This window comes from Juglans regia, chromosome 13 (assembly GCF_001411555.2).
Source record: "Juglans regia cultivar Chandler chromosome 13, Walnut 2.0, whole genome shotgun sequence".
Lineage (NCBI taxonomy): Eukaryota > Viridiplantae > Streptophyta > Magnoliopsida > Fagales > Juglandaceae > Juglans > Juglans regia.
This window is the reverse complement of record NC_049913.1, coordinates 13804190-13831321: the sequence shown is the minus strand read 5'-3', so window position 1 is coordinate 13831321 and position 27132 is coordinate 13804190. Positions and strand designations below refer to the sequence as shown.

General features: G+C 34.4%; 1 protein-coding gene across 1 annotated transcript; it reads right to left on the bottom strand.

The window, feature by feature from the left end:
- Nucleotides 1-670: 670 nt before the first annotated feature.
- Nucleotides 671-7435, bottom strand: LOC108985002 (serine/threonine-protein phosphatase PP2A catalytic subunit-like). The gene is made up of 6 exons (XM_035684549.1): nt 6794-7435; nt 3407-3521; nt 2473-2581; nt 2320-2397; nt 1506-1697; nt 671-1150 (listed from the first exon to the last, which is right to left on the bottom strand). Exons 1-6 carry the CDS (start codon nt 7044-7046, stop codon nt 977-979), a joined length of 921 nt encoding a protein of 306 aa, XP_035540442.1. The 5' UTR covers nt 7047-7435; the 3' UTR covers nt 671-976.
- Between the last annotated feature and the right edge of the window lie 19697 nt (nt 7436-27132).

Sequence of the window (27132 nt, the reverse complement as noted above, 5' to 3'; positions counted from 1 at the left end):
TCAACGTTCTGGGTCTCTGGCTCAGTTGTGATCACCATCATCCTCTTCTTCGTCCCTTTCACCACCTCGGCTTTTACATGGTTTGCATTTTTCCATTTTTTTCCTCTCTTCTTTTCCTTCGATATCTTTCTTTCCGTATTTTCCAAGATTGTGTTAGGTTCAGATTTAAACTTTTTCTAACATTCAAACATCAAACTTTTAAATCATTAAATTCATTTCAACTTAAAATTTCTTTACACGTAGAATTCACAATATTTTTTAACTTAACACCTTTTTATATACATGACACAACATTTTTTAACTTATAAATATATCTAAACTTATCTTAGGTAAGTAACATAGAATTCATTTCATCATTTCAATTTATTACTATTTATAGAAAACTTAACTCAACATTCAAACGCATTTAACTCATAAAGAAAGGCTTTGAAAGGGCATAAAGCGAGGGGGCCTTTATGAACTGAATCACTTGCGCCCCATCATTATATTGCGCCATCGTCAGCGCAAATTTAGAGTCGAACGTTTTGAAGTTGGAGCAAATGCAGCGGAACCTTCTGCCTACAACTCGTTCTACTTTTGCACATTTGTTACCATTTTATGCAGCTTAATTCCCCCGTTGGAAACTCTTTTAACATTTTTTTTTTTAATAGCACGTTGGGAACTCCGAACGTTTTAAAAAATCTGCTTGTCTAACTTAATCTCGCAAAATTACACAACAAATACACGATGTTATTGCCGCTTCCTCCTCGGAAAATATACAAGAAAACAGGCCACCGGTGGCTTCTGTCAGTTCTCCTATGAGTTTCTTGAGAAAATCAATAAAGCAGCAGTAGCAGCACAAACTTGAAACAAAAAGAATCATGTTGACGATAACCCTCAACTTAAACAACAGAACTCCTCTTTTTAAAAGAAAACACATCTACAATAACACAGAGCAGAAAACAGGGATTACAAGCAGCAGGCAGAAATTATAAAATTACAAAAAATAATCAGGAGTCTTGCGTGTGGTGTCTGGCTCAATTTGCCGAGGGGCTGGATCAAACTGCAGAAAATTCTGGTCCATATTCTCCCCTATCTCGAGTATTGCAGCCATATTCCCACAACGGTAACAATAGTTTGGAGCACTAAATACAGTCACCACGTTCTTTTCCTATAAAAACAAATTGACACAAAAGTGAACAAATGTACAGTGGATAAAAGATGAGAAAAATTATACCTTCCATTCCTTTTGCAATATGACTTCCAAATTTGTCACTTAACCCCCAATTTCAAACATTCCTTACATTTTGTCCATTTTACTGATCATTATTGTAACAAGAGTATACATTGAAACTAATGTATTTTTTTTATTTTTATTTTTTTTATCAGTAGACACATTGCAACCTATGTTTTAAACTAAGAGACTGGCATCTTTGATAATTGGAAGTCATATCACAAAATGAGTGGTAGTTTGGGAAAGAAAAATGTAATCCCCCCAGTATTTCATTCCCGTCGGCTTCACACACCTGACACCAGTTGTACCCTTCCATTACTAGCTGGTGGGCTCTTGAAATGAGTGTCAGCCCATTGGTATGATTGAACTGAGCAGCTATATCCTGTCCAAATGTATAACCAGCACCACGTGGAGATATTCCCCATCCACAGCGGTCGTCTGGATCAGACCACAAGAGATCACACATTGGTCCTTCGTGTGGAACCTGCTTGTGGACAGACAGACAAGGGCGTTATGAAGCGCATAAAAAATGCAAAATAAAATGTCAGAAATATAAGTTTACAAATTTGCAGTAACTGCCATGCATGCACGATATGATTACCATGGGCAGCAAATGAGGAGAATTTAATTGGAGTCATTTTGACATACATTGCTAGAACATTATTGACAAAAATTCAAATGGGTAAGCCTCAAAAAAAAAAAATCAAACAGTAATACCATTCAATCAATATAATGCGCTATACTTTTTTTTATAAGTAAAAATTTTATTCATCAAATGCAATAGGTGAAGCCCATGTACACAGGATGTATACAAAAGAAACGCCTAAATACATTCTAATACTAGAAAAACGAGGACAAAAACTCATGGACAGCCCCTCCATTAAGTACAATAGCTGAAAACCAACTAAACAAGAAACACATCAAAAACTTCCCAGAGTTGACAAAGAGATCAGACTTCTGACATAATGATGCCCCGATCTTAACATTTTTGCAAAATGTAATCCAACACAAATAAACACTAGAAAATATCACACGTGTCTTCCATGAAAAATGTTTTTTATAGGTGTCTTCCATGAAAAATGTAAGACATGCAATGATGCACATACCTCTTGTATACGGTCCAAGGCTCGAATATTATCTAACGTATCCAAAGATGGTGAAAGACCTCCATGCAAACAGAAGACCTACAACAATAATGTTAAGTCAGAAGCTGTTATGAAATTAATGAAGTGGTGATCAGCAACATATCTAAATCAAACCTGACTCTCAATAAGGGCCGTGAGGGGTAGATAATCAAATAAGTCAGTAAAGTACTTCCACACATTGGCATTTCCGTATTTTCTCAAGCATTCGTCATAAAAGCCATACCTGAAGAGGGGGGCGGGGGGGAAGAAATGAATAAAGATGAGGCAGACTTCTACAAAATCCACTGCAGTGTGTGTTTGTGTGCAGATGCATGAGAGAGAGAGAGTCAAAAAAGCCTTATCGAAGCTAGTGGAGGTTCAGTGTTTAAAAACTCACTCTTCATCTATCCCAAATAATTTGTCCAGCCACATGCCATCATAAAGTACATTTATTTTTGCTAAATCCAGGTCATCATAACGTATATGTCATCATAAAGTACATAAATCCACGTCTTTTACCCTTACATTTTTCAGTTATCCATGCAGCACCATTAAGGTTAACAACATCACTCTTTACGGACAAAGTTTCTATTGCACAAGGCAAACCAGGTGAAACAACTCCATCTTTTTTGACGAGTGACATCAAACAACTTCCTTATCTTCAGCAACTTCAAATGGGTTAATTGCATATAGTATTACATTCTGGCTTGACATTAAACTATTTTGCATCTAACAACTGATACCATGAATCACCACGTCACAATAAAAAACCCAACAAATGCATACCCTATTTAGGGGGAGAAAGATCATCAACCCCCCCACACCCAAATTTTTTTATTTTTATTTTGATTTTTTTTTTTCAGAGTGTTGCAAGGGGAGTCGTATATCATATCTGAAAGGTCAAGCATAACTGGATGAAAATATGATTCTCATCTCACATTTAGTAGACGGTGACAGATGCTGGCATCCATGACCAAGATATATGCACATCTCTTGTGCTCTGACCAGTATACAATTTAGTTTATCTAATTATCAATCACAGACTGAGAACAACAAGAAAAGGTCTTACACTTGAGTTATTTGCCGGCTCTCATGATTCCCTCGAAGAATTGTGATCCTATCTCTATATCGAACTTTCAGAGCAACCAAAAGTGTGACAGTCTCTACCGAGTAGTACCCACGATCTGCATAGATGTAACCGAGAAGATAAGAAAGGCCAGTATACTCGTAAATGTAAAATTTCAACCACCTAAGGAAACCAGTAACTCACATAACATAATAGAGTGTTCACTAATAAAGAAGGCAATAGCCTTTTTTGTTATATACTAAACAGAACCACAAATTGATACCAACATTTGTAAAAGACTAAAAAGAGGGTGGAGCACAATTCAACCAATTATCTCAACAATGATACCATCCTTTTCCTTGATAACAAAAAAACTTATCACATGAATAGCACAATCCAGCCTGACATCTCAACATTGACATTGTCCTCTTCATCCTTCCCCCTATATCTTGCAACACCCCCAACTGAAAAAACATCATTTATTTGAAATGAAGTTTGACATCTCATAAACATCACAAACATTCACCTCCCAAGCTGACAACCACTCATGTTACTTCTAATAAAACAGGACTGGCTTTCCAGTAAGACAGAAAGTTCTCCTTCTATTACAAAATCCTCTACAAGGGCAGAGAGGCACAACCCTAATATACATTAAGGCCTCATTTGTTTTCACAACCATTCTCATCTCATCTCATCTAATCATTACAACTTTCTCAAATTCCAATTCAACATTTTCAAATCCCAAAACAAAAATAATATTAAAAAAATATATTCTAATAATATTTTATTCAACTTTGAACTTCTATCTCAACTCATCTACGAAAACAAACGAGGCCCAAGTATTCAAAAGGATACATCCAACTAGTACAAAAGAGAGCAAGATTTTTTTATTCTAGAAAGCAAGCGAAGTGGGAGCAGGTGTGAGCAATCATCCAAACATAAGGGGGTACTGAATACAATGGTTTTTAACTTTGATATTGTCCTCTCACAATCTTCAAAAGTTTGAACATTGCGTTCTTACTAAATGCATCACATCACGCACAAGGAGACCATCCTCCAAAATTCTGAATTTCTATGACTTCCACAAGGGCTCTGCCAGCATGCCAAAAAGTTCAATTGATGATGATCCAATCAATCCATAAAAGGCTGAACGTTGCTGCCCATAGTTCTCTAGCCAGATCACAATGTAGTTGAAGATGATCGATGATATCCCCATTTTGCTTGCATATTGAACACCAATATGTTATTACAATCTGCCTCTTTCTAAAACTATCTGTCATCACGATCTTCCCTAAGGTGGCCTCCCAAACAAAAGAAAGTTACCCTCGAGAGCACCTTATTTTTCAAACATTTCCAAGGAAATGATGAGCCAACTGAAGGGATAAGTGTGGTGATAAAGGACTAAGCCTCGAATATCTGCCTTTATAAGAGCCAATATACACACATCACCTACATGTTTTATAAGCACCAATATATATTTTCTTTAGAAAATAATCGATATACCTATATAAGATATAGAACCAATATATTTTATTTTTTAAAAAAGAACAAAATATTGCTCTACAATTCTAGCAACCACAACCAATATAAATTAAAGTCACTCCCTCGTTCTCTAGATAAAACATGTATGCCATTACATATTAGACCTAAACCATATTGCTAATTTGTGGTGCGCAGCATATATACGCAAAATAAGACAAGTAGAAGCCCTGGTATAGTTATTTTTTCTCTTTTGCCAACAGATTTGACCGCAAAAATTCTTAGCCAAGGCATGCAGGCTCTTCACGCCATATATTGGCCACATAATTAATTCCCAAGCATAACCTGTTAAATATGCTTACGCATCAAGTGTGCCAGCAAATGATGTTTTAACGCCGTCACAAGTAGGGTTGTTGGACGCTGGCATCTTTGTCCATGCCAGTGTCACTATGCCTCCTGAGGGAGCTGTAGGGCCTTAGGCACCAGATGCAGATGGGGTTGGTACTTTTGTCCGGGGTTCATCCTTAGTTGAAGACGGGGACCCTCTAGGGTCTCGAGTACTTTGGAAGAAACAATCAAACCTCTTTTGGAAGATGCAAACGGGTTTACAGAAGGTAATGCTTGCCCTACCTGTGCTACGAAGGGAACAATATGGTTAGACAAAGTGACACGATAAGGATCATCGGGGGTTGGTGCAAAGTCAAGTAATGTTGATGGAGGGGAGGAACCTGTAATGGTGACATAAACAATGGACACTAGCGGTTTGTCGTTGGTGCCTCATGTGGGGGAAGGTTTAGAATTGGGAGTGCAGTTGGGTAATGTGGCTAGGGATAATGTCGTTCTCTTGGGTTCTATTCCTCCGTTAAACGATATAGCGGGTTCACATTGGATTGAGTTTTGAATAAAGTTAACGGATTTCAGCAAATCTTGGGGCTTTCATATGGAGATCAAGGAGAATATGAATACCAATTTAAAGCTCTACTCATTGTGATTGAGGCGAGTCACGCACTTGAAACCAAATCACATTTCAAGAAAAGTAGGGAGTTAAAACGTCTTTCATGTGCAATCAACTACGATGCTAAGGGAGGTAACTCAAGTCGAGGGAAGAATAAAGGGAAGGCATTGTGAAGACGATCTCGTAGTGGGATGTTTGAGTAGAGGATTAGTTTTATGGAAACTAGGGGTTGGGGTTGGGGAGGTGTGTTACATTCCAATTCAGGCTTGTTACATTTTGGGTAGGTTTCATGAGATTTTTGGGTCATTAGAGGCTTTTTTGTATGGGATAGGTGTTTTCTTGTATATGTCCAGTGTACTTGGTTACTCCTATTGATATATATATATATATATAATATTATTACTTATCAAAAACAAAATATGCTTAGACATCCTCATCGAGATTGCACGGATCTCAGATACAATACATCTCAATCTTAAAATGTTGCCAGCAGATGGCCACCGGGAAGCCTTGAGCGCTTACCAAACTGCAGTAGTATCTTGCATGCAATTTTTCATTTAATCAAGCTTTACATAAAAGAATAAAAAAAAAAAGGTAAGGATTAAAATCCATATCTCACTACAAAGAGGAAGTTTTTTTTTTTACTATTTCTTTGTACAAAATTTTCAACTATAATTTTGTTTAGTCCTTTCAATTAATTGAAATTGAGCATGAAATACGAAATTTAACATAGAAATTGAATCCTCACAGATCAAACACGCACTTTAAACATAACAACAGCCACCGTATTACATTCTACATCTGAGCAATACATATTTAACCACAAACAGAGGTAAGGCATTTCTTCTTCAGTAATTTATGACTCAACAAGCACCACAAAACCCCCATATCAAACACATCAGGGCAGAATTGAGAAAATGGAGGGGAGGGGGGGCAGAACATCTATTGCCACTCACCTACATAATCCCCCATAAAGAGGTAATTGGTATCGGGTGCATTCCCTCCTATCCGAAACAGCTCAATGAGATCGTAGAATTGGCCGTGGATATCACCGCACACCGTCACTGGGCACTTCACCGGCTGCACGTTCCACTCCTCTACCAGAATCGCCCTCGCCTGATCGCAGAGCATCTTCACCTCCGCCTCCGGCAATGGCTTGCACTCCATCAGATGCTCGATCTGACGGTCCAGATCCGCGTTCGAGGGCATCGTTTAAGCCTCTCTCTATCTGTTCCCTTTCAGATCCACACCGCCAAGATCGCCGATTTCAAGGATCGAAAGCCGCGAAAAGAAAACCGGCCAAGTCGATCTCCGAGTTTTCTGAATTCAGTATAAACCACAATTCATCGAAAAAGCGATCCGAGAAATGATAGGATTAGGGTTTCGAAACGAAACTCGCAGGCGGAGGAAGAAAAGAAGCGTTTCTGGCGATCGGTCGGGGTACGACCTCTCGAGCATTCCTCGCTCTCTGAGCTGTGTTTCTTCAGTGTTTCTCTCTGTTGGGAGACCGAGACAAAACAAATGCAGAAATTAAATCAAAATCATATTTATGTGAATGAGAAAAAAGAAGAGGGAAATGAAGGAAGGAAGCAAAATGCAAAAGAGTAAAAAAAAAAAAAAATAATAATAAAAGAAAAAAAAGGCTGCGAAATGAAATGGAAATATAAATCAAAATGCAAATGCAAATGTTCAGTTTTTTATAAATAATTTCGTCAAATGATATTATTAATAGTGTCTCCGGTGGCTCCGCCGAGTCAAAATCATGAAGAAGAGATCGACACGTGTTGCACCAGCTGCCTTTTTTGGACGGTTCAAACGTCGTCAGTTGTCATCAGCAGATTAGGAGAAGGGGCGGGCAGCGTTTTCGTTGGTCAATGATCACGGTTTATGAATTTTATTCGGTCCAACACAATACAATACAAACTAAAATAATGTCATGTTTCACCATTTCATTGGCTTAATAATGAATCACTTGTATCGGTGACAACTTTCAAACTCGCATTGGAACACATCTTTAAAATATTTATATAATATAATATAATTTAAATAATAAATTTTAAAATTTAAAATAAATTATTTGCTCTATATATCAACTTAAAATGAGAATAACTCGATTATTTATTATAATTAAAATAATTATATGATTTCCGTTATCGTTGCAACTTCCCATGTTGCATGCATGCATGATCTATCTTCGAGTAGAGAGAAAATTGTAGTCCGCATATATAATATATATATACTACATTAGTCTAGTCTTTGTACATATTTTTAAAGTCTTCCATTGTCTCAAGTAATTATTCAGCCAAATCTATCATCGAATCTTGACTTCTTCATTAATTGGCATATATATATATATATATATGTACGTACGTATGTATATTTATTTGGTTCTCATCTTGACTACTACTGCATGGATATTGAGTTTGAGAAACAAAGTCTTGCTAGCTAATATCACTGTCCCCCAGCAGTTCTTAGAGTTTTGAATATAGAATCATTCTATATGTGGATCTCATGCCTAGCTAATTTATATCACTTTCCATCTTCTCCATCTTGTCATATTATAACAACAGTTAAGATGCAATAGTGAGCAACGGTCTGTATTTTTTACAGGAATAGTGACCAGGGAGAATTTTTTTACTTGGTATTAGGAGAAAGAATGAGCTTTTATTGTTGTTGTTGTTGTTCATTGTTGTATAGCTTTTTTTACTGATTTTACTTGGTATTAAAACCAGCTGACCATCTACCTAAACATTTCATTTATAAAAAAACTTGTTTTGTCACCAAAAAGGGAGAAAAGAACACTTGCCAACTGTTGTCCAAAGCACTCGTTATGGAATGTAACTATAGTGCTGTAGATCTGGATACACATCCATAAACCTGGCAATATCCGGATCTATATCCGAGTTTTGAAAAGAGGACGGATATCCAGATTTGGATCGCATTTAAATTTGAGTATCCGAGTTTAATACCCGGATTTTTTTTTTTAAATTTTTAAGACTTTTTAATAGGCCTTTATGTTCATGATTTTTTATATGCATTTTTAAAATTTTTTATTGCCCATTTAAATTTTTATAAAACAAAATAAATAATAATAGACATCAACACAAACACAATACACTGCATACTACATATATATTACATTGTTTACATCACAATGCAAAACATCAATTTTACAATAAACTCTTTCACTTCAATTTTACAATAAGTACTCTCACAGGAAGCTTCACAAGGCTCACTGAGAACTGATCATCAATCACAATGCAAGTTAGAAGTTCTTCTTGCTTTGGTTCTTGCAAAAGCGTTTGATCATGTCAAATGGAAGCAACAACTTATCACCCAAAGGATCTTGTAGATCAGAGAAGGAAGAAATTAAAATTAGAACCCTGTAATAGTTTTAATGGTGATTGCAGCTAGGACATTTGAAGGACCAAAACTAGATCGTAGCTGTACTTGAACATTAGTCCTATCACAAAAAGGAGGATAGCCATTCAGAAGCTTGAAAAGAATAGCACCAAGACTCCATATGTCAACCAATGATAAAACAAAAAAACTAAAGAAAGATAGCCATGGTGATGTAAGTAGCACAAAGTCTAGCCACATCAAGAAAATCTACCAAAAAAAAAAAAAAAAACAAAGTAGATTCAGAGAAGTAAATTATAACTAAAGTATAAAATATTGATAAGTTTTATCAAGAAAAGGAAAACTTACTCACCAAGTGAGGAACACTACAAAGCTTTAGCATTTGGATAGGATCTACTGCAAAAGATAGATAGATAAGCTCTGAAAATATCAACAAATAACTATTCAGAATTGAAATTTAAGAAATTAATAAATTTCTGAGAACAAGTTGTATGTCATATATGGGATGAACCACCAGCATCAATTTTTCTACTTAAGCTGCTGAAATTGAAGGAGAAGGGTTATCTTAAGAAGAAAAAAAAAATGAATATATTAAGTTAAATGGATAGATTAGTAATAAAAAATTAAAATTAACATATAAAGATATTTACATTCAATGCCAATGCCTTCTACACGCTCTTCAGCCTCCTAAATATTAATTGATTTATGACCCAATCAATTTTGAGTACAGATTAATGCTTGTACAGTCTCCAGAGCTAATGAGCTTTGATATGGGTCCAATATATGTCCACTTTGTTGAATGCAGACTCAATGCAACAATTGAAATAAGGATGGCTAACACATTATGAGCAATTTCCGCAAGGATGAGATATCAAACGAGTTCTTCTTCCACTAAGTTAGAATCTCAAACTCGTGTGTTTTTTTGTTCAATCCCATCTAACAAATACATATCCACCTTTGAGCTAAAAACCGAATTGTTTTGCTCCTCAAAATATTGCTTTAGAGCTATATCAAATTTTTCACGAATAATACTTGAGGAACTCCTTTGGGCCACATATGATCTTCCACTACTTAGCACACAAAACTTGTCGTATTGCTCAATCAAACGATTTAAGAGCAATCTCACTTTGGTCTCAATTCTATCTCCGCATACACCTTTTCAACTAATATGCCATGGACTTAATCTTATATCGAGGGTCAATTACAAAAGCTATATAAAAATCATGTTAATCCTATCCATGCTTCCCCAACATTTATTAAACTTAAGTTTCATATTAGAAGTCATGCTCATTAACACATCATCATCACTCTAACACATTTTGTTCAAAGTGTGCTCAATTGTACAAAGTTGCTGAATAATATATTTGAGGTCTCGTACAATGAACCGGAGATTTTCAAGATGGTATTATAAAAAACTTTTAGAAATTTAATAAATATTCGAACCCTCTGTCAATCCTCAAACGTAGGTATTAAAAGTGGTGCTCCTCAATATTCATAAGTACAAAAGCTTTTTCATACTTTTTAGCAACACTCAACATTATGTATGTTGAGTTTCATCTAATAGGAACATCTAAACACAGTAGTTCTCACACTCAATGTTCGACTTTTTTGCACATTTTTTAAATGTATCAAGCTTTGTTGGTGAAAACTTTATATATCTTATTCATTTATAATATTATTTACTGTATCATGTATATATTTTAAATCATTACATACAATGAGGTTTAAATATGTGCATCATATTGTATGTGTAGAAACTCGCCTCCCAAAATTCTGAATTCCTTATCTCTTATGCTCTTCCTCTAATGATCACATGATTAATAGCAACATCATTAGATGATGCATTATGAACAATGAATGTAAATAAGTGGTCAATCTTCAAATCCATTGTGCTGGACTCTAATATTCAAACAATGGTCTCACCCTTATGATTAGGAATATGACAAAACATAATGATTTTCTTATTCAAGACCCAACTTCAATCAATGAAATGACATGTATCACACATATAATTCTTGTTTTGCACTAATGTCCATATATCGGTGGTTAAACAAATTCTTTGACAACACAACAAAGTCTTCAACTTTTGTTTCTCTTCATTGTATAAACTTATACAATCTTTTTGCAAGGTAGTTCGAGATGGCAAGGTGTATCTAGATTTTAAAGTACTTAGGAGTTCAACAAATGTCAGATGCTCCATAACCCTAAATGACAATTCACAGTGGAAAAAATAATTGGCAATTATCACCATTATTCTTTCAGGACCATATTTTCTTAATCCTTGAGGACTAGATTCTTTACTATCAATCAGAACTCCTGATTATGATAGTGATTTACCATTTCCAAGATTTTTCTTTTTAATGGGAGAGGCTTAACAAGAACATCGAAGGTGGTATGACATTGATGAAGTGTCATTTTACAATAACATATATATAGCCTTGATCAATAATTGCATTGGACTTTAGGTTCATTAGGATCAATAGGTTCAACTTTTGTAAAATGATCCCATACTATAGAGATTGGTTACTAGTCCTTTTGGTTCTTTTTGCCTTTAAAGGGAGGGATGGTGTGAGGTTTGTGGTATTCATGGATAAAGGCACTAAAAGACTAGTGTTTTCCTCTACATCTAACAATATATGAGTCGAACCATCAATACTATCTTCCATATGTTTTAAAAATAAAAATATAAAGAGATAAATATAATAAAAATCAAATTAAGAACAAAAGAGAATGATAGAAATCAAATTAAATCAAATAAAATCAACAGTACAATGGTTTGTATAGTTATAATCACTATTATTCTAGGAAATAGACTAATAATGCAAATGAAAAAAATAAGTTTAAATAGAAGGAGATACTCTCGTTGTGATAAAAAAAATTCAATGAGATAAATGTATATGAAGAGGAAACATAAAGTGGAAATCCATGTCCGCATTATAATATGAGATGAGGTCTATGACCCTAAATAAAAGTTTTTGATATATTCTTTTTGTGTGTCCTATTTATTACTTAGCAAAAAAAGAAAAAAAAAAAGAAAAAACAACCCAAATAAGCTAATAAACACTAGAAATCAATATCTTTTAGTAATTATATTCTTTTTTTGAATTTTATTATCCTTAATCAATTAGGTGAAATACTTGTTTTGCTCCTTTTCCCTCTCTATATTTTAGGCATGGATATGTTACTCAGTATAATACGTTTGACACACCTATAACTTACAATTAATTTTGCTGATCACTTACGGTTATAATATGATTCTATCAACACATTTCTCAATCACTAAGAATACCAATTAAGGAGTAAAAGTATCTACAGTGTTTGGATCTTCTATAATTTGTCTAAAAAAAACTTCTTTAAGGTAATGAATTTAAATATCTAAACTAGTATGCATATATTTACATGAACATTGTTTTAGGTTTTTCTGATTCGAATCTTCGAATAAAGCTTATTGCTTGTTTTTATTAATGCTAGTAAACAAATATATACCTTTTGGAGATGAAATATTGTGTTTTTTTAATCATATCAGTTTGGTTTCTTATTGTAACAAGTTTTGCTGTTTATAAGTTGTTGTGCATACACATCACTTACTATGATATTTATTATTATTATGAAAAACAATAAAAATACATTTTTGTGTTAGTTGATGTGACAAACTCTCAAATCTACAGTGTGTTTGAGGTGTTAATAAAAAAGCTTGCAAATATATTTTCCAAGTGTGCTTTTAGGCTGTTTTTTTTAGGGGCGGGCAGCGGGGCCCCGCGCCCCGCCCATGCGGGGCGGGGGCTCCGGCCCGCTTAAGCGGGGTGCGGGGGGCCCCGTCGGCACCCTAGGGAAGATGCGGAGGCGGGGGCGGATGGGGCAAAGCCCCGCCCTGCTTTAGTTATATATATATATATATAATATAATTAAAATTATATATATATATAAAAAAAACAAATAAGTAGAGTGAAACGGCGCCGTTTTGTCTATGACAAAACGGTGCCGTTTCACTTAGGACTGGTAAGTGGTAAGCCGCCCCTCAACTAAAAGTTAAACGGCGCCGTTTCACATTTAGTTAAGGTTCCCCCCCGTCCCCCTTCCCCGCGTCTGTTTCCCTCATTTCTCGAACTCTCCTCTCTCACTCTCTCTGAGTCTCTCGCGCGATCTCTCACACAGTCACACTCACTCTCTCTGAGTCAGTCTCACACTCACAGTGCCAGCCTCTCTCTTTCATTCGAATCTCCATCTCGCACGAGCAGCACCACCGCTGCCACTTCTGGGTCTCCGTCTCTCACTGGGATTTCGCCGCCACTCAAAGGTAAGAAATTCGAAACCCATTCTTTTTTTTTTTGGATTGGAGATTGGAGGAAGGTTGGGTTGAATCGGAGATGGAGGATGGAAAAATTGTGAATTTGTGTGCTGTGGAGAATTTTGTGCTTGTGTTTGATTCGTGTGTTTCTTTGTACTTGTTTGTTTGTAGATTGGAACCCTAAATCAATTTAGGGGTTCAATCCGAAACCCTAAAATTTGATTGAAATCCCTAAATTTCAAGAATGGGTTTCGGATTGGAACTCTAAATTGACCCTAAATTGAGTTAGGGATTTCAATTGAAACCCCTAACTGAAATTAGGGTTTCGGATGTGGGGGTTTCAATCAGAAACACTAATTTCATTTAGGAGTTTCAATTGAAACCCCCTCAATTTTAGGGTTTCGGATTGAACCCCTAAATTGATTTAGGGGTTCAATCCGAAACCCAAAATTGAGTTAGGGGTTTCAATTTTAGGGTTTCAATTGAAACCCCTAATTCAATTTAGGGGTTTCAATTGAAACGCCCTCAATTTTAGTGTTTCGGATTGAACCCCTAAAATTGAGGGGGTTTCAATCCGAAACCCCAATTTTGGGGTTTCAATTGAAACCCCTCACTCAATTTAGGTGTTTCAATTGAAACCCCCTCAAATTATGTTTTTCAATTTAGGGGTTTGAAGTTATGTTTTATATAATTATTTTACTATTTAAAGGTCCAATGTTAATGGAAATAATAATGTGATTGGTAAGTGAATGTTTGAAATTATGTCATATGTTGATTGATTTTTTTATTTTTTATTGTGTTGTGGAATCATGAATGTCTTCTCAAAGAGATTTCACTGATAGCTCTCCCACCCCTACCAGTACCCCTGCCCCAGAACCTAACCCTACTCCAACCCCTGGGAGTGGGAATACACCTTGCCCCGCCCCTAAACCCACACAAACTAAGAAACCTGTTTTCGTAGTTTGATCTCATTTTACCAAACTAGAGGGTGGTGACCCCAATAACCCACAAGCTAAATGTAATTATTGTGGGAAAATATATGTATGTCACTATAGGAAACATGGTACATCCCAGTTAAAAGTCCATTTAGAGGAACAATGTAAGAAGAGTCCAATATTAAGATACTTAGTGGAGAAGGGTCCATCAAGACTAGAAATTGGACTGAAAAAAATGGCGGATGAGAGTAGTAGGGGTTCAATATTGAAGGGGTTCACAAAGTATAATGTTGATGAGTGTAAAACGAAGTTAGCTCGTATGGTTGTCATACACGAGCTACCTTTTCAGTTTGTGGATGGGAGAGGGTTCCAAGAATTTGTCCAAGAATTGGAACCTAGATTTATGCTTCTTTCTCGCCACACTGTGGCAAAAGATATTAAAAAGATGTACTGGAAAGATAAAGATGTTTTGAGTGGCCAATTGGCGGGTTTGGTAGTTTGCCTCACTACCGATACTTGGATTTCTATCCAAAATTTTAATTATATGTCTTTGACTGTCCATTTCATCGATTCTGACTGGATTCTTCATAAAAAGATTATCAAGTTTTGTCAAATAACTGATCACAAGAGTGAGACAATTGGGAAGGCCTTAGAGGCCTCAATAAAGGAGTGGGGGTTGACACGGGTTTTGACAGTTTCAGTTGACAATGCCTCGTCTAATGATGTTGCCTTGGGATATCTAAAAACTTATCTTAAAGAGGCAAATAAGACATTCTTGGGTGGTGAATATTTGCATGTTAGATGTTCTGCACATATCTTGAATCTAATTGTGACTGGGGAGTTAAAAGATGTTGATAACTCGGTTGCACGAGTTAGATTGGTTGTGAAATTTGTGAGGTCTTCTCCTTCTAGATTGGAGAAATTCAAGATTGCTGCGAAGAGTGTAGGCATAACATCAAAGATGGGTCTTTGTACTGATGTTCCCATCAGATGGAACTCAACCTTCTTGATGTTGGAGGCGGCCCAAGAATATAAAAAAGCCTTTCAATTATTGGGTGATGAAGACATTCAATATGTCAAATACTTTGATGAGCACGGGGGTTTAGGATTGCCTAATGATGATGATTGGGAGGTAGTTGCTACATTTGTTGATTTTCTCGGGCTGTTTTATGATGTCACGTTGAAGTTATCTGCTTCTTTGCACCCTACATGCTATGAATTTTGTCAACAAATATGTAGGGTGAAAGAAGAATTAGACGACATGTGTAGGGGTTCCAATCTAAGGATGAGGGGGATGGCATTGACCATGAGGTTCAAATTTGATAAGTATTGGGGAGATTTGACTAGACTCAATATTTTGTTATATGTGGCTACTATTTTTTATCCCCGTCTAAAAATTTTAGGCATGTTATATGGTTTGGGACTTGCGTATGATCAGGCATGGACTGATCTTATTGGTGAGATGACCCACGATACCCTTCATAGATTTTATGATGAGTTTAATGCAATTAAGGGTGGTACTACATCTACTACACCTACACATATCCCAACACCTCCTCCAGACACCGGGGCAACAAAGAAGCATAGATTGGCATGGACGAAGACCCTCGCACATAATCCCACACTAGTCCATCAATCTACGGAGGTGGTTTCAGAGTTAGACAATTATTTGTCAACAGATCTTATTCAAGAAGATGATAATTTTGACATTTTAGGATGGTGGAAGGTAGCATCAAAGAAATATCTCATCCTTTCTGAGATTGCCCGTTGTATATTGGTCATCCCTATTAGCACCGTTGCCTCGGAGTCTGCCTTTAGTACCGGAGGGCGCATATTAGATCATTTCCATAGTTCATTGTCTCCTACAACTGTGGAGGCATTGATATGCACACAGAGTTGGACGATGGGAAATGATATTTATGTTCCGGATGTGTTAGATTTTAAAGAGACCGACAAAGAGGGTGGTGATCAGTTTGGATCTGGACCATCTGATAATTATTGTTTTTATTTTATTGTTTTGATTTATTTATATTCATTTCAATTTCAGCAGTATTAATTTTAGTATTGATTGTTATAGCAACACATGAGACGACTCAGACAATGTCTACCTCCACTACTATATGAACATGTGCTCAAGCCTCAAAAGAGTCAAAGACTACCCATCCGGCCGCCCCAAATGTCACAGTTAAAGATCCAAACCGCTCGCATCTTTTTTTAGATTATTAATTTCTTAGATTTTTGAATTTTGAATCAGTCTATCAGATGTATGTATTATATATTTTATTTGTAATGTTCATACAATGTCATTTGGACACTTTTTTATTTGTAATTTTGTAATTGTTTAGACTTTCCATTTTATTTTTGTAATAGCTTAGTTATTATTATTATTTATTAGTTTATTAGGTAGTAGACTTGTAGTCTATACTCTATAGTAGTACTTCATTAGTTTTAATTATATAAAATTGTTTATGCATATATTATTTTCATTCATGAAATTTTTTTTTAACTCTTTTTTTTTTTAAACACAAAATTCTATTTTTATGGGCCTAAAATGGCCCAGAAGCTGTTTTTGGGCCATTTTAGGCCCATTACAGCGATTTTTTGGCTCAGAAATCGCTTCTGGGCTTTTGGCCCAGTAGCGGTGCGGGAGTGCGGACGAAGGACCCCATCCACCCGCACCCCGTCATCCGGGGCGGGGGACGCACTCTGGGGGCTGATTAGTAATATGGCCCCCTGCCCATGCGGGGGCGGGGTGGGGGCTACTTCGCCCCGTATAGGGTAGGTAGCACCCCTAGTTTTTTTTATGCTAGGAGGCTTTTCACTTTCATTTAGAGACGCTAAAGTGAGTTTTTTTTTTTTGGCTTCTAGAGACACATATATCAGCGCCGTGCATTGAAGAACCTCGAGGGGTCCAACATCTGCCGCTGCCTAGCCGTCCTCCACTGCCTGCAACTTCCATCTTCAACTATTTGGCTTGCTCTTCTCACTCTCTACTATTTATTTAATTTTAATTTAAAGTTTATGATGTATTTTTGAGATATTTGGCTTAGAACTTTGGACATTTTATTTGTTGTTTATTTACTTGATGTTAGTTATTTTTCTTTCTTCTTTAAACTTCCATTAAATAGGCATTACAATTGTTATGGATTGATTTTGAGAATTTATGATTTAAATACAAGGATGAACCCTAGAATTTTGATTTTTGGGATTTTCAATTTTCAACTCGTATTGCATTAATTATTTTCTAATCTAACTTAGTTCTTAGTTTAGTGTTTGACGGTGCCAAAAATTTGACTCACTAAAAAATGAGCAGTACAAAGGGTATCCTAAAGTATAGAAGGATGTTGCGTAATAATTAGGAATAAATTTCTAGATTGTCTCCTCAGGGAAAGTTGCTTAAAATCAAATTCGTTTAAAATGATGAAAATATTCACGAAGAAAAAATAAAAGTGGTATGTGTAATGAATGGAAGAGTGCAACGGGAATGAAAAGGGCATTAGTCGTGTACTAGATTCATATTTTTAGTTTTTTTTTAGTATTGAAATGAAATGTAAGAGACTAACAAATTGAAATTAACAATCAAGAAACCGAATAAGTTAAACAATCTCAATTAATAAAAAACTTAATTAATAAAACCGAAATTAATTAAGTCTTAATTAACCTAATATGCAATGGAATTAAAAGATTAATAACTAAAGTAAGAACTAAGCTAGATTAGAAAATAATTAATGCAATACGAGCTGAAAATTGAAAAAATCCAAAATCAAAATTCTAGGGTTCGTTATTGTATTTAAATCATAAATTTTCAAAATCAATCATAACAATTGTAATTTCTATTTAATGGAAGCTTAAAAAAGCAAGAAAATAAGTAACATCAAGTAAATATACAACGAATAAAATACCCAAATGTTTAAGTCAAATATCTCAAAAATATATCATAAAATTTAAACTAAAATTAAATAAATAGTAAAGAGTGGAAAGAGAAAGTCAAATGGATGGAGATAGAGGTGGTAGGCATTGACAGACGTTAGACCCCTTGAGGTTAGACCCCTTGAGGTTCTTCAATGTGCAGAGCTACTCTACGTGCGTCTTGCCTCCAAATGAAAAAGAAAAAGAAATAATAACTTCATCCGTATTGCATCTATCTCCTAACGAAAACAAAAAGAATTCAAAAATCCCATGCCTTTTTACGTCTTCCAACCAAAGTGAAAGAAAAAAAAATCCCTCCTGTGTCCTTAGATTTCTCTTTGTTCAAAACCGAAAAAATCCTTACTTTTTCTTTTCTATTTTTCCGTGCGGCATGTGTGAGTTTTGTGAAAACCAAAAATGCATTTTTTTTTTAAATAAACTCCAAAGAACGTCAAGTTTGGCTACTCCCTTCTATGTATACATTTTCTTCTTGTACATTTTTCTTCTAACTTTTTCTTTTTTTCTTTAAGCGTGCATCTTGGCCTATAAATAAAAGAATAGAAATTAGAAAAAAAATAAAATAAAATAGAAGAATAAAATATCAAAGATGTGTTGTGCATGTGAAGAAATATTGTCTAATTAAATCACAATGTATAAAATTAAGTATAAACTATGCTATAAATCAATTTAAATCTCAACTTGGATTTAAGCCTCTTAACTATTTTTTCATCTAAAACCAATAAAAATGTCATGAAATAATTGAAATATATTAGTTCTAGATCTATAAAATATGCAATAAGTTAGCTCGATCAATTAATAAAAAAGCTTGCAAATATATATTTTCTATTAGAACTTATGACTTACTAGGTTTAGTTTCCATTTCAATAAATCTTTTTGATGCACTAAATATTGGGTTATGCGTTTATTTCAGTTATAGAATTTCATTTAATGGATATGTCTTAGAGAAGAAAATTCATTCTTTTTGGAAAAAAATAAAGAAAGTAAAAAAAAGTAATCTATTTACAAAACACAAATCTAATATAACGAGGAAAAACATCATAGCTAATAATTGCTCCAACAATTATATGACATATAAGTTGTCCTTCTAAACTCAAATTGCTAATTGTCAAAGTAAGCATTCATACCATATTAATCTATTAAGCATTCAAAATTTGTAACAGCAACAAGAATAATTGAATTCTTGTCACCGTTGGTAGAAACAACATTGTTTCAACGAACAATGTTGTCTTTAACCTCTAGCCCCTGGAATCTACAATTAAGATCTCAAGTTCTCTCCCTCTTCCCACGTTTTGGACAATAATGATGGAGCTGATGATGTATTCCCGTCGCCCCGACACTCTCGAACCCCGATGGTGGTGAAATACTACGGTGACTAGCTAGAAAATTTTCTAGAAATTTTTTGTTCACCTCTATTTCAGACATTGCTTATTTCAACTCTGAGTGAAAATCTTTCAATAAATTTCTTCATAGTACTAGGTAACAAGATTTTTCAAGTTACTAGTGTATTCAAACCCTTCCACAATGATTTGAAAATTTTTGTTTTTGGTTTGAATAAATTTCTTCATTGCTTGCCAAGTCAAACACTTGCCTATGCGAGAAAACAACCCTTTTTATAACCGGCAATGCTCCTGATACCATTATTCGATTGTGGATCGATTTGGTGAGAATTTTGTTAGGGTGTTTGTGTCACGGATTGGTGTTGGACAAAGGGTTTAAACTGATTCAATTGTTGCACATTTTATCTTTATTTATAGACTTATAAGTAGTGAACGACAATACACCCTCAACAAACACCCCCATGGGAAACCGTCACCATGGGGAGGGTGCACACTATTTTGTATGGTCATCCTCATGGATCTACAGGGATGTGTTGAAAATAGATCCAATTAGAGCCCAGCCTTATAAATGGCCAAACTCGAGTTACCTGCAGCTAGACATTCATCCTCCATTTTAAATTGGAATTATCCCAGACTAGTGTTGGAAAGTACTATTGGACAACGATAATGAGGTGTTAGACCTATTCATAGGTACCATGAGAAGTATGTGCAAAACCTCAGAGACAGAGAGGGATTTAATCTTCTCTTTGACAAAGCTTTTACACAAGTTATAACTTTCTCTTAGATCTTTTCCAATGTTATTTTAGAATTACTATTATGTAATGGTGTGCATACGGACCAGATTTTTTTTTTTTTATCCAGTCCGAAACCTGAAAATCTAGGTGAAACCAGGAGGTTATTCTCCCAGATCCAATTTCAAACACCTAGTAAATACCTGGGTATCCGTAACTAGGTTTATTTAAAAAAAAATTGTTTCAGTTACAAAACGACGTAATTTTGTTTATGGAAACGACGTTGTTTTGAATTCTTGATTGCAATTTATTTTCCCAGCCCGACACTTTACTTCTCTCTCTCTCTCTGTCTCTATCTCTGTCTGTCTCTCTCTCTCTCTCTCTCTCTCCACTTTGTCGTATTTTTCTCCCTCAAGTCCCTGAAATTCTATCAACTAGCATCCTTATCAATCCATCACCACCAGTGACAGGTCTTCGTCCGTTAATATCATAGAAGCCCTAGCATTTTCTCACTACTATCGGTATGTTCCTCTCTCTCTCTCTCTCTCTCTCTCTCTCTCTCTCTCGCAACTTTTTCTGAATTTTGAATGTGAATGTCAGTTTGTATAGGAACTTTTATGTTTCTGGGTTTAAAGTTTGATTATAAGTGCTGAGTTTTGTATGTAAATGATGGGTGTATAGGGATTTTTGTATTTTTGGGTTTAGTTGTGACTATGTGCATGCCTATGGGCACACACTTTTTGGATTGACCTTCAAGTATTTCATCATGGAGCCAGACTATTAAATGTCGTATAGAAAAATAACGTAGGTTTGATTATTTCTTACTCTATTCGATGACTACAAATATGACTATGTGATTCAAGTTCTCGCAGATGCATGGATGAGTCTAAGTCCATTATATATATATATATATCATAACCTTGTTTGGATTCTGGTATTTGTTTTGTAAAGTGATTAATATATGTTTGCATCAAGAGTTTTAAGAGTTGCCGTTACAAATTTTGAATGCTTTATAGATTAATATGGTATGAATGCTTGCTTTAGCAATTAGCAATCGAGTTTAGGAGCACAACTTGCATGCCATATAATTGTTCAAGCATTTGTTAGCTATAATATTTTTCCTTGTGATATTAGATTTGTGTTTTCTAAATAGATTACTCTTCTGAACTTCCTTTATTTTTTTCCAAAAAGAATGAATTTTCTTCTCTAAGGGATATCCATTAAATGAAATTCTATAACTGAAATAAACATATAACCCCATATTTAGTGCATCAAATGAAATTTTCTTCTATGTGAATGTCAGTTTGTATAGGGACATTTGTGTTTCTATGTTTAAAGTTTGATTACAAGTGCTAGGTTTTGTATATAAACGATGGGTATATAGAGAATTTTTTTTTTTTTGCTTTTGGGTTTCGTTGTTACTATGTGCATACCTATGGGCGCACACTTTTTGGATTGGCCTTCTAATCTTTCGTCATGGAGCTAGATTATTAGAATATCATATAGGAAGAGGACATAAGTTTGATTATTTCTTACTTTGTCCAATGACTACAAATATGACTATGTGATTCAAGTTCTCGCAAATGCATGGATGAGTCCATCATATATATCATAAACTTGTTTGGATATTGGTATTTCTTTTACAAAGTAATTAATATGTGTCTGCATCAAGTATTTCAAGTGTTGTACTAAACAACATTGTCATTTAGTTGGTTGAAAGGAATCTTGATAAAAATGACAACGTCGTTTTTGCCTTCGTCGGTCATTCCTACTTCAGTTCCATACGACATCGTCTTCAACCTACGTCGTTTCATACAAGGTTGAAGACAACGTCATTCTGTAGACATTAGAGGTTGTGTAAGAAGTAAAACGACGGCATTCCTTTTGGACCCAAGTGACACCAAATGGCCCACAAATGAATCTTTATTCCAACCCACTTCGTTGAGGCTCGCGAGATTATAAAGGACTTGACCCAAGCCCAAGCCCAAAAGGAAAAGGACCAGCTTCTAACTTGCAGATATCCATATGACCAGTATCTGACCTAGACTTTCAACCCACAAGCCAAGCCAAGAAGCGAGTCGCATACTAAGCCACTGACCGAGTTGCTTGTGTTTTTGACACTTGGGTTGTGTCAAGCACAAGCCGTTGGTTGTGCCAGAAATCAGTTTACTCTGTTTGACTCCAATTTGAACCACTCAACTCAGTTTTCTACAGGTTTTGGTGTTTTTGACCATTCTAAGTTGTTTCAAGCCTAATTTAGTCCGTTCAAAAACCATTGCGTCCTTGGTTCTGTGCTGGATTTTAATATAACACACGTTACTTGCAATAATTACCGGAAATATCTTGAAAGAGTAGAAAGTTTAAGGGAAGTTCCCGACAATATTCAGTTGAGGCACCATTTCTAATATTTTCCTTATTTGAAGTATGATAGGAAAATTTCTTGGCAACCACCTTGGATAAAGTGTAAGGGTTACTATTATTAATTTTATTAGTTAAGTTGTAATTATTTATTTTTTATAGTTTGAATACTACCTTACAATATTGTAATAGTACACATCTATTATTTTTCCTATATTTTGTTATTGATATTAAGGTTTTGTTATTTATGGCACCGAAGAAAGTATTGATCTATTGGAAACTGAAAAATTAAATGGAAGAAATTTCTGAGTCTAGAAAAGGCATATAACTTCTTTATAACTCATAAAAAGACCTTATGCACATTAACAACATCAAAGCCATTTGAAAATAGGAAAAATGACTAAAGTAGAAGTTGAAGCGACATAAGTAGCAAAGACAAATGGGAATAATACAATGTTTGGAAAATATCTTTGATTTTACATTGCAAGAATGATGAATTCATTCATCTTTTCAAAAACTATAAAATTACTAAGGAAATTATGGATGCAGTTGAAGGCAAGTATGTATTAAGATCTTATACTTATATACAATTATTATTGGATGAGTATGATAGGACTTGCATGCAAGATAACGAAAGTGTGAGTAATTATGTATTTCAAATGGAATTAATTGCAAAAGAATTATTTGATGTTGATCATCCTCTTACTGATAAAATTCAAGTTACAACGATATTTAATAGTCTTTCTTTATTTTCGGAACACATAACCATGACTTCATTCTTAGTATTTTTGGTACTTGATGAAGAAAAGATGAAAATGAGGAAGAGAGAGAATGAATCATCTAATCTTATGATGACTCAAGACACGTTTTCCATAAATGGTTGAAAAAGAGGCAAAACAAATCATTTAAAAATTGTTTTAGATGTGGAAAGAATGAATATTACAAATCAGTGTCATAATAAGGGAAAAACATAAGGGAGTAAGGAAATTATGATGATAGTTCCAAAAGTAATGCTAGTGGAACCAACATCAGATTCTTGGTGGATTTACTTTGTACATATTTCTAGAAATAAGGAATTGTTTGTGAAACTGGAAGAGAAACAAGCAGTGTTGTTGTCTAGTTGGGTAAATCCATTAAAAGTTTGAATAATGATAAGAGATGTGAATTTGAAATTTTGAATAATTTATGCAAATTAAAAGGCATAAAACATATTTATACTATGCTATACAAACCTCAACAAAATAACATTGTAGAAAGATGTAATAGAACTCTATTAGATAAGACAAGATCAATGATGACATGCTGACGTACCAACATATTTTTGGAGGAAGTATTGTCGACTGCAGCATACATATTAAATAGAGTTGAAACCAAAGAAACCCTATATACCTTATAAAATATGGACGGACCAAAAATCAGACTTAAGCAAACTCAAAGTGTGGGGTTGTGAGCACAAGTGCTTAACCAAGGCCACCTTGAGATAAATTGAAAAGTAAAACCTGAGAATGAATATTTATTGGGTATGTAGAAAACGAGAGTGACTACCGATCTTATTAGTCTGATGGAGGATTGATAGAAAGTAGAGATGCCGTTTTTCTCGAAAATATAGATCTAATTACTTTAGTTGATCATATAGATTGATTGAATAATTTTAAAAATCAACAAATCTCTACAAAATTAGACAATGAATATAGTGACGTTACTTAGATACCGAGTAATGGAAGTAAAAAAAGTCTGATCAAAATCAATCTTTAATAATTGATGTTGTAGACAGTGGGAACAAAAGAACCAGGCGACCATCAATATTAATATTTCAAGATCATGATGTTTTTAATACTAATATTGAGAGTTTAGAAAATGATCATGACAATTTTTCCTAGGCAATGAATAATATAGATTTAGAAAATGACTTGAAACCATGAAAGATGAATTAGAATTGATTAATAAAAATAATGTGTGTGAGTTAACTTAACTTCCAAATGGCAAAAAGCTATTGGTTGTAAGTGAGTTCTCATAAAGAAATTTAATGTTGATGGAAGTTTGGAAATATATAAAATAAGATTAGTGGCCAAAGGATTCAGTCAACAACCAGGTGAAGACTTCGTAGATATTTATTTTCCCGTAACAAAATTTATATCTATGAGGATAATCATATCTATAGTTGCATAAATGAATTCTGAATTGCATCATTTAGATGTTAAAATGGCTTTCTTAATGGTGAATTAAATAAATATATTTTTATAATTCAACTTGAACGATTCCAAATTGAAGGATATTAAGAAAAAGTCTAAAAATTAAAGAAATCATTATATGAATTTAAGCAATCTTCAAGACAATAGTACTTGAAGTTTCAGCAAGTTGTTTGGAAATTGGATATGAAATAGTCCACTAGATCACTGTGTATACATATGAAAATGTGATAATAAAATAACAATATTATCATTATAAGTTGATGATATATTGTCAGAAAATAACTGTTTAGATATGATAAATAAAACAAAAGAATTATTGAGATCTAAACTTATAACGAAATATATGAGTGAAGCCACCTATGCTCTTGGTATAAGAATTTCAAGAGATAGAAATTAAAAAACTTTATATTTAGATCAAGAAAAATATCTAGACAAAGTACTTGAAATATTTTGTCTGAAAAATTGTAAATCCTTAAGTACACTTGTTTGCAAAGAAAATACTTTGAATAAGAGTATGCATCCAAAAGATGAGGAAGAAACAACAGAATGCTCAAAATTCCCTATTCTCAAGCTCTGGGAGTCTCATATATGCAATGACAAGTACAATATTTGATATTTGTCATGCAGCAGGTTTGGTAAGTAAATATCAATCTAATTTGGGCAAGGAACATTGGCAAGCGATAAAACGTATATTAAGATATTTACAAGGTACGAAAAATATGAAGTTGTGCTTTGGAACAAATGATTCAGAATTTATTAACTATAGCCAAGGTTATTTGATTAGATGGCATAATGTCTGGTCTCCAAATGGGAATACCAGCTTCGAATCCCCCACCCCTGTATAGAAAAAAAAAAAAGAATTGATTGGCTATAGTGATGCTGATTTTAAGAGTGATGTAAATGATAGAAAATTTACAAGTGTATATATATTTCTATTTGGTGGTAGAACAGTTTATTTGTTAAATAAGAAATAAGGATGTGTTGCTAAGTCAACAATGAAAGTCATGTATATTGCTTGTAGCACTACAGACAGTAATGTGGTTTGAATAAAAAACTTTATTTAAAGTTTAAGTTTGAATACATCTAATGAACGAGTCAATGTATTTTGTGATAACCAGTCTGTTATCTCATTAATAAAAAGTGGAGCACATAGTTTTAGAGAAAAACACATTGTTGTGTATTATCAACATATTTTAAATAATTTTTTTTTTATAAGTAACATTTTAAATATAGTGGAAAAAGATGAAGTCAAAGTTAATTTTGTTTCCTTGACTAAAATGATAGTAAATCCAATGACCAAATGATTGTTTTGGAAAAATTTAGAGAATATGTGGCTAGAATGAGTTTGAAATATATCTAAAGTAGAATAACCACATGGTTAGCACATATAACTCAAGAAATTCATGAGACTAGATAAATGAAGTTTTGAGAGATCATTACCTAAATAAAAGGTTAGTCATTTGTGAAATCAATAATAAGGTAATTAAGGAAAATCTCGAGAATGGACTTAGAGGAATTACTTAATGAAAGTTCAGTGCATGTTAATACATGTTTTGTGTATTTGACTTAAGTCGTCAATTTTGACTACTGACGAGGATGTTTAGTCACGGGTAATTAATGACATTAACTAAAGATATTGTGAAATGAAGTCACCCCTAATATATAATCAGTGAGAGAATATATGGTAAATAGTACAGTCAGATAAGATAATGACAAAAGCGTGTGCACATAAGGCCTAGTCATGATTTGACGCTGATATGCAGAAATTGCATATGAGAGTTAAGTTTTGGAGAATTTAATATTGGTACCAGGGTAAAGTTGCTTAACTGTATTTGTCATTGTTGTGTGTTCAAGTAGGAGATGTAGATGCACAGAAGTAACCACACAAATCAGTCATGTACACCCTAGTACATGTGCATCCTCCCCATGTACTGTTCGGTTGAGGAGTGTCAAGAGATACGACTACTGTTCAGTTTAATCCAATAGTTGTGCCTCTTGCCGACCACTACTTATAGGTCCGTAAATAAAAACCAAATGTGTGCAATAATTGAATCACTTTGAACCCTCTCACCAACACCAACCCGTGAGACAAACACCTTATATAACAGATCAATTCTCACCAAATCGATCCACAATCCAACAATCCCGTGCATATTGGCCGTCT

Excerpts from the sequence above, each read along its gene's own strand:
- LOC108985002 (XM_035684549.1), bottom strand. The coding sequence starts at position 7,046 with ATGCCCTCGAACGCGGATCTGGACCGTCAGATCGAGCATCTGATGGAG. Across the intron at positions 3,522-6,793 it reads CTTTATGGGGGATTATGTAG|ATCGTGGGTACTACTCGGTA; the intron begins GTGAGTGGCAAT and ends ACATCTATGCAG. Across the intron at positions 2,582-3,406 it reads AGCCGGCAAATAACTCAAGT|GTATGGCTTTTATGACGAAT; the intron begins GTAAGACCTTTT and ends CCCCCTCTTCAG.